This window comes from Pisolithus orientalis, assembly GCF_024613125.1.
Source record: "Pisolithus orientalis strain OTSU chromosome Unknown F5J12scaffold_34, whole genome shotgun sequence".
In the NCBI taxonomy this organism is placed as follows: domain Eukaryota; kingdom Fungi; phylum Basidiomycota; class Agaricomycetes; order Boletales; family Pisolithaceae; genus Pisolithus; species Pisolithus orientalis.
This window is the reverse complement of record NW_026260815.1, coordinates 286,407-299,286: the sequence shown is the minus strand read 5'-3', so window position 1 is coordinate 299,286 and position 12,880 is coordinate 286,407. Positions and strand designations below refer to the sequence as shown.

The 12,880-nt window shown below is 45.9% G+C and overlaps 2 protein-coding genes across 2 annotated transcripts; one reads left to right on the top strand and one right to left on the bottom strand.

The window, feature by feature from the left end:
* Nucleotides 1-7,425: 7,425 nt before the first annotated feature.
* On the top strand, nt 7,426-7,793 carry F5J12DRAFT_725316 (uncharacterized protein; the record flags this gene model as incomplete). The annotated part of the gene is made up of 2 exons (XM_051741627.1): nt 7,426-7,676; nt 7,733-7,793. Coding segments are annotated over 2 exons (312 nt in total), but the record flags the coding sequence as incomplete, so codon positions are not given.
* Nucleotides 7,794-9,217: 1,424 nt separating this feature from the next.
* F5J12DRAFT_725421 (8-amino-7-oxononanoate synthase) lies at nt 9,218-10,710 on the bottom strand (the record flags this gene model as incomplete). Its single annotated transcript, XM_051741634.1, has 3 exons — nt 9,218-9,640; nt 9,702-9,844; nt 9,933-10,710. 3 exons carry the CDS (start codon nt 10,708-10,710, stop codon nt 9,218-9,220), a joined length of 1,344 nt encoding a protein of 447 aa, XP_051596905.1.
* Between the last annotated feature and the right edge of the window lie 2,170 nt (nt 10,711-12,880).

Sequence of the window (12,880 nt, the reverse complement as noted above, 5' to 3'; positions counted from 1 at the left end):
GGGGCTCAATCGAACAAAGCCTTCGAACCTACTGTGTCATCACTTGGTCTATATAGGGTCGAGAGCTAATCGCTAGCAGTCAGCAAGTAAATGATTCTTCGGTTCGGACTGTCGATTGAGTCAATTCGTCGGTATGACCCACGAGACGTTCTTGGGTAAAGTTAACACCTCTGTCGTTCATAGTAAGTTGCAGGCTTGCACCTGTGAGCGCATACCCCGGAAACGAAAGATCCCCCCGTAGCCAAGTGGCTTTATTTCTCTTGTGTCCTACGAGGGTGCCCAGTTACGAAGTAGTATAGCGACTGTCTCCATTTCCTTTTGCTCGACTCTCCACCTACCTGTGAGTTTGGGAATGTTGGTGTCGGACACGTAGGACGAAACTGCCTCATGTTGACAGAGAATCGTGGGAATGCTCCGGTCGTTATAGGATGCTGCAGGTTCACTTCGAGATACATAACGCAAAGGTAGGATAAAGCATATACATCTTCGAGCGATCCGACTTACACAGCTGCCCGAGTCAAGCTAATGTTCTCTTCACCCAAGTATCGCGTGTAGACGAACGGCCAATTTAATAGGTGCGTAGGATGGGATTGGTGCCACGGGACCGACGCACCCGGCGTTCCTTTTCGATTCATGAGGTATAGTCGAAAATGGTCAGTATCACCGACATCGTTTTAGCAATGCTTAGGGCCCGAACAGTAGTGGAATTTCTGCTTCCTTATGCAAAACATATACAAACCAACTCTGTGTGGAGTTCAGCAGACTTCTAAGTTGATAATTGTGGACTATCTGCAACTGTGGTGTTTACTGATCAGGTGATGAATCACAGCTACCATGTATGCATAATATGATATGCCACCTCGACAAACCAACCTTTATCACAGGCTAAACCATTCTGTGTCCCCAACTTGCCACTCACATCAACTTCACAGCAAGGTGGAAGGTAGGGGTTCTGGGTCAAAAGGAAAGGCTCTGTCAATCAGTTTGAGCTCTGAGCCTCAGCTGAAGTTGTGAGCTGTATGGCCCCATACAGATGTCAAGATGCTTCTTGATTTTGTGGAGGAAATCTGACCCAAGGCAGGTGATCATATGGTCTTTCAACTAGGGCACTTCAACAATTTGGTATCTTGGTTACCTATCCAAGCCAATGGCTACCATAAAACTGTGAAAAGCTGTTATGACAAGTGGGAAAGTGTGCCTTTATTGATTTATCCTTGTGTTCAATATCACTCATCTCATACAAAGCTGAAATGGGATTACTATGCAGCTTTAGCTGTTGCAAGGGGATCAGGGCTTGCATATTCAGCAGCAAGAGGTGCTGATGTCATAACTGAGGCAGGGCAGCTTGTGATGGATGATGTCGTTGAGGTATGTCTGAGATTTTTTCCTGGCATGGCACAAAAATCCTTGACCTTCCCCTAGAATTGACCAGATACTGCCCAATACCAAGACACAGGCTTCAAATACTTCAATCATATGTGAGATCTTGCCCTTCCTGACAAGGCAAGGGGCACCAATGCACACCATGCTGCCAGTGCCCAACCCCCTGCCCAAAGGTCCTGGGCTTCTACTTTCATGTCATCCAATTTTCCCAGCTCCATTGCACACCCTGTCATATCGCCTCAGCTTGCATCTATGCAGCTCCCCACACCACCATCATTCCCACAGCCTGCCATGCAGCATCAGCTACCATTCACACATCCTCATATGCAGTATCAGCTACTGCCTGTGCAACCCACCACACAGTTTACCTTTGTGCAGGATCAATCCAGGTTCCCTAATCAACATCAAATCACACAGACTCCCTGGAGTGTGCAGCCTGCTGTAAATGTTCAAGGTATGCCTGTACCACAGGGTATTTCACAGGCCCTGTCCAGTGTGCCACCTGTGTCCCTGCCTGGCCCAACAGTTTCCCCTTTGTCCATTCCTACATCACCACCATCCTCCACAATGACATCAGTAAGCACTTCCATCAATCCATCATCTAGTTTGTCATCTCGCAGCAAGAAGCACAAAAGCAATGCCACTGCTGGGCTCAACACCACATCCACAGTGGCTTCCCTGGGAAGTTCCAGTGGTTCTCAGAAGCAGCACTCACAGATGGCTGGCCTTGAAGATGCGGTGTGGGATCTAATGTCCAGTGTGCAAGACAGTACCTCCAAGATGCTTGCCACCCTCAACAATCCCAAGGGCTGAAGTCTCAATGAAGCATGCACATTGATGTTTGAGCTTGAGAAGAACCTTTCGGAGCAGAACCTAGTCCACTTGCAAATGTTGTTTGAAGAGAAATCCTCCTATGTTGTGGGTTACAAGAATGCTGCTGCTCAGTTGGCAACATACCAAATGTTGTGGGTTAAGATGAGGCTCAAGGCTGCTGGCTATGAGGTTCCAAGAATAAGTGAATTTGGGGGGGAAATAAGTAGTTCATCTGTACTTGTGTGTCTATACAGCAATCACCACTGTTTTAAAATTGCCATGCAAGCATGAAAATTGAGGGTGGATAAGACATGGATGAAATTTGAGGGCAACATAGTGGATACATGGATATTATGCAAAACTAGCTACTGAACTACTGAATCAACCCCTTCTTGCAAGCTCAGCATGATAATCTTCCCACATTTGTGCTGCAATTGTGTCACACATGGCATTCATCTGACTATGTGACCCAGCATTCAACGGAGTATCTTGCAAGCTTCCAATGTCTGTTTCTTCAGATGTTAAAAGTGGCCTGTCATCTTCATCAAATTCATCAGGATCTGGCATGTCAATGTTGTCAGGATCATGGAGGTGGATGATATTGTGAACACAGCACACCACCACAGGCAAGTGGGACTGGATTGCCATGTCATATTTGGGTGGGAGAATAAGGGTTTGAAAATGTTGCTTTATAACTCTGAAGTTATGCTTGATGTTGTTTCAGAGCATGGCATGGCGAAGGTTGAAAAGCTCTTTGCCATCCCTCAGCCTGTAGGGAATGAATGAGAATCAAATGCACATAAAAATGTAGTGGTACTTACCATAGATTGGCTCGCCCCCACTCAGCCAAATGATAGTGTTGGCCACAGTATGGTATGAGTAGCTGTGGAGTTGATGGATACCCTGCATCAGCAAGGTAATACTGCCCATCAGGAATAGCAAAGTCCCACAAGCAGGCATTGTGGTAGACAGTGGCATCAGCAGCTGACCCTTCCCAGCCTCTGAGAACATGTTACATTTCACCCCTGTTTTTCTCTCTTCTCTTATGTTTACCTTGTGTTTGATCTGTTGGACTATCTTTCTTTTTCGAGCTGTCTTCTTGTTGATCTGATGGCTCTCTATTTCCACCACTAGTGTTATCTTCTCATCACATGTGTAGAATGTGTGTTGCCATTGTTCAACCAATGGCATAGTTACCTCATTATGTGCAGATGCCTCATGGTCCATTCCCTGCACAGTATTTAGTTTGTTGGCTCAAGTCCTGGAAACCCAGACTTGAGCTGCTCAATCATATGCAGTGCTCTCAGAACTTTGCCCTCAGTGTCCCTAACCCAGATCACTCTTACTGGTGTTGCCCCAAATCCTCTGTTGTTTACAGAGGTTACTGCAGCCATTGCTCAGTAGAAACCCATAGTCTGCATTTGAGCTCTCCCTACATCTTGACTTTGGTCAAGTGTAACAAAAGCTCAAGTCTACCAGCCTTTGGCTGAACCAGTCACTGCTTAGTGCACCACCATGATCCCCTGAAATAATTGGTGTTGGACACCATTGTGACCCACTCATGAAGAATTGTCATCTGATGAAGAACAGGAGAGCACTGTCACTGACACCTCCTCCAATGAACCTGAACAACCAGATAGAGGATTTACCTCAGGTATCCTCTTGAACCTCTTCATCCAGTCCCTTGCTACACTCAGTACTCCCATCCCACCAGTACCTGCCACCACTGTTCCTACACCCCTGCCTCTACCAATGACTATGATGTCTGGTTCATCATTGAAGGCAATGGGTGGCACTGTTGCTACCAAAGCCACTGAATTGAAGATTGGTGTCCCATCTGATTTTGATGGCAACCAAAAGAATGCTATGAGTTGGCTGTACTCTGTACAGACCTATCTCTTAGTAAATGAAGAGATTTATGACAATGACACCAAAAAGGTTGTCTATGCCTTGTCATATATGAAGAAAGGTGTTGCTCATTCCTGGGCAGCTACCTTCCAGAAAACTTCTCTGGAAAAGAACCCCCCAAGTTTCAGCACCTTTGCTGATTTTACAAAAGACTTCAAAAGTTCTTTCACCTCCTCCAACACTGCTGGTGCTGCAATTACCAAACTATGTGCCATGAAACAGAAAGAATCAGTGGAACAATATATCACTGATTTCAGAACTGCTGCTGCCAACTTGACCATCATGGAAGATGTCACATTGATTGAGTTCTTTTCTCAAGGACTCAAACCTTTCATTGCAAACTGAATCCACATGATGGAAACCACTCCTACTGAGGTCACTGGGTGGTACACACAGGCACAAAAGTTTGATGCAAAATGGAGGAAAGTAAATGAACTTTCTGGAAAGACAGAGAAGAGGATGTTCTACCCCAAGAATAACCTTGGTGAAGAAAAAGATCCAAAGACCATGGACATGGATGGAGTGAGACTCTCCAAAGAAGCAAGAGACTGTCACATCAAAGAAGGAAGATGTTTTGGTTGTGGAAATAAAGGGCATCTCTCTTGAGAATGTCCCAACAAAGGGAAAACCCCCCAGAAGAAGGTAAAGAAAATCCACAAAATTGTGGAGGTTGAAGAAAGTGATGATGAAGAAAAAGTTGCTGGTCCATCCATCGCTCTGGTAAACATTGCTAGAGCACTTGGAAAGGGTGTTTTAGATGGGAACTCTGTGTTGATGCCAAAAGTTCCCAAAACAAAGGACAGTTCAGTTTCTGTTGCCCTGGTGCTAGTATCTTCTACTCCAGATTGTACTATGCAAATTCCCATCTCCCTCTACACATCAGAAAGAACTGAGAAAGTCATCAAAACCACTGCACTGGTTGATTCCAGTGCAGAAATCTCCTGTATCGATTGGGGATTTGTGCAAAAGCATTGAATCCCTATGCAGTGACTCGCTGAACCCATCCTCACAAAGAACACAGATGGAACCCAGAACTCCAAGGGAAAAATCCTGTTTTCCACCACCCTCTATTTTAAGGTTGAAGGGATTGTCCACCCAACCTTCTTCCATGTCATCAACTGTGGAACAGAGAACATCATCCTAGGTCTCCCTTAGCTTCAGGAAAATAACCCCATCATTGACTGGAGAATGGGAACCCTCTCCATTGATGAAAAGACCAATAGGTCTAAAGAACTGAAACACAATATCTCTTCTGTTGCAGTTGAAGAACCCACCATAAACCTTGTGTCCCCAATGGAAAAGAAAGGGATAAACAAGTTTATGGATTACAAAGAACCAGAAGATGAAACCATCCATGCCCACTTCATGATGTTGGTTGGAAAACTCATAGAAGAAAGCAAAGAAGATTAATCTGAACAATAGTCTTCTTCAAAAGATCACCATGGCCACTGAATTGGCCCAAGAACATAAAAAGAAATCAAAACCTGTTCTCCCTGAAGACTACAAGGAGTTTGCTTCAGTTTTTGAAAAACCCTCCGATGGAGTCCTTCCTCCATCACAGCCATATGATCATGCTATCAACCTTGCTGAGGACTTTGTCCCCAAGGTGGCAAAAGCATACCTGCTCTCTCCTTTGGAAAGAGAGTCTGGAAAAGTTCATTGAGGAGAACCTCCATGAAGGAAAAATCTGCCTGTCAAGATCCCCCCAAGCTGTGCCCTTCTTCTTTGTAGGGAAAAAAGATGGCTCCCTCCACCCCTGTCAAGACTACTGATATCTGAACAAAAATACCATGAAGGATGCCTATCCCCTTCCTCTCATTTCAGATCTCATTGATAAACTCAAAGGAGCATCTATCTTCACAAAGATGGATGTATGATCAGGCTATAACAATGTCCATATCAAAGAAGGCAACCAATGGAAAGCCACATTCATCACACACAAAGGGCTTTTCAAACCAACTGTCATGTTCTTCAGGCTATGTAACTCCCCTGCCACCTTCCAGTGCTTTATGAATGACTCGTTCCAAGACATGATCACTGAAGGATGGTTGATCATCTATATGGATGATCTCCTCATCTTTTCTACCAACCCTGAAGAACACACATGAAGAACTCGCCAAGTTCTTGAATGAATGAATGAGTTGTCACTTCCTCTCAAGTTGGAGAAGTGTCATTTTGATCTTACCAAGGTTGAATACCTCAGAATGATCATCAAGGAAAATACCATTGCCATGGACCCCATCAAGGTTCAAGGCATTGCTGAATGGCCAGTCCTGAAGAAGGTCAAAGATGTGTGGTCCTTCTTAGGATTTGCAAATTTCTATAGAAGATTTGTCCCATATTACTCAGACATTGCCTGACCTCTGATAGACCTCACCAAGAAAACGGTCACTTGGGATTGGTCAAAGAAATGTCAAACTGCCTTTGACATTCTAAAACAGATCTTCATGGCACAACTGACCCTCCAAATGCCTGATACTTCTCAGCTGTTCACCATCACTACCAATGCATCCAAGTATGCAACTGGAGGCATCCTCCTTCAGGAAGACTCCAATGGCCAGTGGCAACCCTGTGCCTTCCTCTCCCAGTCATTTAACCCCACTGAAAGAAATTATGACATCTATGACAGAGAACTACTAGGAGTTATTTGAGGATTGAAAGCTTGGAGACACTATCTCCATGGCTCTCCATTTCTGGTCAAGGTGTTCACTGACCACAAGAACTTGACCTACTTTAAAGCACCCCAGAACCTGAACCATTTCCAGGAATGCTGGCTACTTGATCTCACAGACTTTGATCTGCAACTTGAACATGTCCCAGGAAAAGACCTGGCCACCCCTGACACATTATCCCACTGACCTGACCATATTCCTGATGATGATGAAGACAACAAAGGAGTTACCCTCCTCCCACAAACACTGTTCATCAACCTCATTGACATGAACCTCACCCAAAAGGTAGCAACTTCCTCCATGAAAGACCCCATGGTCCAAATGGCACTTTGTGCCATAGAAAATGTTGATATGCCACTCCTGTTCAAATCCCATCTCTCTGATTGGTGATTTGATAATGGAGTGCTACTCCATAAAGATCAGGTTTATATCCCAGATGATCCCTCCCTTCGCTGAACTGTGGTGTCAAATCACCATGATCACCCTTCTGCAGGACACCCCAGTGTCCTGAAGACCCAACAGCTCGTCTCATCCGAGTTCTGGTGGCCTGGACTTGCTTCCTTCATCTGCAAATACATTGAAGGCTGTGCTGTATGCCAGCAAAACAAGGTTAACACCCACCCAATGATCTGCCCCTCATGCCCATACCCTTGACCTTGACACTCAGAGCAATCCTGGGTCTGAAAATTTTAGTATTGCAAATGCACAAACTATGCTGCACCAGTGGCATGACCCTGCCCTTGAAGGGACACTCCAACATTGGTGGATGCATTCCAGGAAAAATATCAAACCAGAAATCATGTGGTCTCAACTTCATAGGTGTTTTACTCCCAGTTTTGAATCACTGCTGGAATATGGGGTTCATCAAGGCTGGTATGACATTGATAATACACTCCAGTGGTAAGTCTTAGCACGTATCATTGTGAAGTTTTGACTACTGACATTGTTATACTCAGTATGATTTTTTGGTGGATTTTTATACCCTGGCTTCAAGAAGAACTCAATGGTTATCAGTGAGTGTGTCAATCACACTATGAAATGGCATGATCATCACAAGGTAACTGCTGCTTACTTCTAAGTTGCTCAGCATGTCAATTGACACTGCTTATAGGTACTCCCTCATGGTGTTCCCAAATTAATGTTTTGCTCTCCACAGGACTATGGTGTGATAGATTTCAAGGTGAGTTTGTTACACATGTAGTATGACATCCATTGACTAACTCTACTTGTAGTTCATGGTTGACAAGGCCACATTGACTCATGTTCACAAACTATACCTCAACACAGGCCACCCTGTGTTTGATTTAGTACCACATCCATTGAATGGACACATAGAAGAGTGCTATCACTTTTGAGGATGACAAGCTGCAGGATTGTCAAGTCTATAGAGAGGAATATACTCAGACTTCAAGTTGGTTGAAGCTGAGGTGCAGTAAGGAAAAAAATAAACTGCTAAGTGTCCGCTTTTGGATTATGTAATGCTGTGCTTGGTGGACCACAACTAAGGTAAAAGTGATAAACTCCAACAATCACTGCCTTGGACGTCCAGCCATCACTCGCTCGAGTGTTTGGGATGTTTACCTCAACCTCCTGCATGCACTTCAGAATCACACACTTTTGCCGCCCATTTTAGATTCGCTGCCCATAGACATTGATGTGGATGACTCATTACCATTACTCGGAGGACAACGTGAACTTCCTTTCAAGAAATGCAAAGATGGCTATTGCTACATGGGTGGTGCCGGTGGAGGCCTTGGTCTAGGTAAGTTACTACTAATCAGACTCAGATTAAATGAAGCTGAGATTTTTTCAGATGATGATTGTGTCGACGAGTTGGATGATGTAGAAGGAGAACTTGATGTTATGGAAGAGGGCCCCAACGTTGTTGTCTCGGACTTTTCTGATGAGGAGGTAGATGATAATGACTCCAGCGGGGATGAATCAGGTTGAGTATATAGCAACTGACTACATACTGTATGTCCACTGCACGTCGGTCATCTGTACTACTGTGTTGGTCATTTGTACTACCATTTGCCCGTCATGTGCCCTACCACACGTCCGTCATCTGCCCTACCGCACGTCCGTCATCTGCCTTACCACACGTCCGTCATCTGTGCTACTGCACGTCCAAGTTCTGCGTGACTGCGTGACCAACGACTGCACTACCGCGTGACCAACGACTACACTACCGCAGTGTCTGGTGTCCCCCTGCTGACAGAACTTCGAAACTTTGAAAAACGTACTGCACGTTCGACATCGGCACAAAAATCACCTGCCAAACAAAGCGCGGTTGTCTGGCTTTCCATACTGTTGTGAGTTTTGGCCAATTCTGGTCTATCATTATGAAGGTCGCTGTAAGTAATGCTTATGCTCGCAACACTGGTTTGATTACCGGCATACTTCAGGCTTATGCACCCCTGACAGGCGTCAGAGGGCACTCGCTACAGTCGTCCTCTGACAGTTCTACGACCCTCTCCTGATACCTCACCAACTAGCTTTCCCTCCTGATTCAATGCCTGATTCTTTGCAGTGGCCCATTCGACGACCTTCTCCACGAACCTGTCAACCTCCGCCTGCGTATTTCCAGCATGTACGATCACGCGCACCCTCGACACTTTAACAACCGGGTAGGTGACTGCACTAGCATTGTATCCGCAGTCGATCAGGTAGTGCGACAGCTCGACGGCGTGAGGGCTGAGTAGGGGAATCACAGGAGAGTACAACTTGAGTTCTGCACTTCGCCGGGCGGCGGCGCGGTCCAAGTCAGCAGGGGTGAGGGTAATGATTTGCGCAGGGAAAGGCTGCAAAACATTTCCGAGGTGGGTCTGGGCATATTGGACGATGTGGCTGAGTTTGTTTCGGAGCTGAGAGGTGCGCGAGGAAATGAGTAACGAACAAAAGAGAAAATCTCTGCTTTGGACATACCTCCTGTCCTTTTGGTCCGGAGATGATGTCGAGACAGGAGTTGATCACATGGACATCCATGTGGGCCATGGCAGTGGTGTATCCAAATGCTTTGGCATAATTGACCAGGTACTTGTGCACCGTGGTTGAGGTCAGAAGAACGGCTGTCCAAGTTCAAAGGTTTGAGGTACAATATTCAGCTTATCAGGGAGTGTTGAAAGGAAAAAAATTTAAATCTACGGACGGACTGACCTCCTCGATGTCCCCACGCTTTCCCAAGTGTATGCATCATCGTGTGGATGCGCCCCTTGAGACCAAGAAGGGCGACATATCCACGTCCATCGGGTCCAAATATTCCTGAACTATGGGCCTCGTCGACATAGATATGGGCATGGCCTTTCGGCACTGACTCCTCCACAGTACGCACGATATCCTCCAAAGGCGAGAAATCTCCGTCCATGCTGTAAACACTTTCAATAGCGACGAACACCATCCCCGACCCTTGCACAATCTGTGCATGGTACTTCTTCAAAGCATCCTCCAAGCACTGCTTGAACGCCGTCACGGAATTATGCCTAAATTTGTATTGTTTATCTTTCGGGATATGCGAAAGACGCACACCCTCGCGGATCGAGCTGTGTACGAGTTGGTCAAAGATGAGGACGTCGCCTGGTTGTGGTACCGTAGACCAGAAGACCTCATTGGCGACGCAGCCGGAGGTACAGAGCAGTGCATCAGGGGATTGGAAGAAGTGGGCGAGACGCTCTTCGAGAGCACGGTAGCCTTCGCTGTTGCCAGTGGCGAGGCGGGTGCCTGTCGAACCGAAGAGGCGGGGGGCAGAAAGGGCCTTGGACAGGAAACGTTCACGGAGTAAGGGGCTTGTTGACAATGAAAGGTAGTCATTAGAGAAGAAGTCCGGGGTAGGGGATACGAAGGGCCCGTCGATAGCAAGGAGGGGAAGGCCAGACTGTTTACGGCGGGTCAAGATATTATCGAGAGATTTTGTCAAGGCTGTTTCCTGAGCAGACATCGATGAACCAGAATACAGAATACAAAATTGGAGTGCTTGTGCGCGAAATGGCCCTTTATGTAGTCCGGAAGTGAACTCGGCTCGCCGCAGCAGATCTGGCGATTTCACAGCACCGAATTTTCCGGACTGATGAAATGGGCGTAAAGTATCGCATTAAGATGTCACCGTAGTTGTAACGGGGTTGACCATGTCTGGAGTTTTCTAAATTTGTCTGTTAGTTTACCAGGTTAGTATGTAGAACGGGTCATATGTCGAGCGTACACGTGCGGCAGTAACAGTATATACGTAGTAGCTCTTGGTAGCCTCTTGCAGACGCTCATCCGTGTGGAGTCTTTGTTGGGTCCGGAAGTAGTAACGGAGAGATGGCGAAATATGCGGCCACATCCACGCACATCTCGGCTCACGGCGCACTCGACACGCGTATATGTTGACTCGGCGAACATTCAAGTATCATATCGCCTGAACTATTCTTGATATGATTGCTATAAGATGGGATCTTCTTAAGACTGTGAGTGAGCATGAGAAGAGAAAGGAACTGCGCGCGGCCTCACACGCCTCGCATCAGCATTCACGCGAAGGGGCAGCTCGGGACACACTGACGATTTTGGTGTCGACGATGCAAATAGAACGGGATAGTTGCGGATGTCTGATCTGTTGATCGTGACGAATATATAAGTAGTTTGCCGCAGGCCGGTGTACTATCAACTTACCGGAGTTCAACAGGAGGTGCAAAATCACGATTCTACTACAACGCAGTCGATTTCTTGCCCATAAAAAAAAGGAGCGAGATTTGCTCAAGATATGTCAATTTAAGCAAATAACCCCCTCAATAAAAATAGGTGTATATAGGGACCCAACAAGCCGACAGGTCTCTACAGACCTCAAGTGGAGCATTGGTCTAAAAAAAACAGGATATGAGTATGAGTGTGAGGTCAGTAGATGGCAATCACGCTGTGGCACAATTCAGGCGCCGCTTCGACATCACAAGAAGCGATCAGGCCGACATCTTGTCGGAGTGACTTTCGGAATGCAGACGGCAGAGATGCCATCTGTGACAGTCGGTGACAAAACTTTGCAACTCCGGCTCCAATTGTGGTCATCAATCACTGCGGAAATGGGATTTTAATCGGGTGTGGTGATAGTTGGGTGATAGGCCATAGTCATACTATATCCTAAGAGTAGCAAATGCTAATAATATGTCTGAGAATCATCATGAGGTGTTCTCATTTTGAAGTGTAATCTGGTTGGATTCACAAACTTATTGCCATGACAATTCCAACATTAATCAACTATATTCTAAGCAGATTACACTGTGATTATAGGATATGTACATGAGTTGCATCATATAAATCACATTGATCCTTGCCATCTTCACTTGTGCTATTCAGAATAATAAGATCAGATTATATTCAGAGTGCCTACTACATGGTGCACTTCAAAAATGGTCACCCCCCCTGGGTGCCACCCTTGCTTGCTGCTCCCCCAGCCCCCTCATCTGAATCCAGCACATACAAACACATCTTCTGTTGTGAGTCAAAGTGTGGAAAGGTGGTGAAAACCAACCAAAATCAACACCAAAGACAAATATGAGTGAGTGGTGGTTTACCTCTGTGGAACCTGGAGGGCAGAGAAACCTAAAGTGGGGGAAATTTTGATGGCAGGTGCTCCTAGCACAAGTTGATGATGAGTTATGCAGGAGAAGATGAATGAATGCTGACTGAGAAGGGGATGCTGAACAGAGTGAAGGTGTTCAGCTGAAAGTACCTGGGAGTAATAGACTTTGATAGAATATGCTCCTGGTGCAAGTCAATGACAAGTTACACAGGAGTGGATGGATGACTAAGCAGACCTGCTGACTAAGTGTGGATGAAGCTTCAGATAATGATGGAGGTAGATAGACCCCTTTGTAGAGCCTCAACTACCAATGATATGAATGAAGACAGATAGACTCTTCTGAATGAGCCTCAACTGTTGACAATGAGTTATGCTGAGCTGAGCTGAACTGACTGCTGAGTGAATGGCTTCTGGTTCACTGGGGGTGTAGCTAAGTACATGGGGGTTTATATACTGTGGGGGGAGAGCAGCTTGTGACAAACAAGGCACAAACACTTGGTAAGTAATGAGTAAGGACTGAGTAATCATGATGAGTAAGCAAGAAATGAAAAGTAAG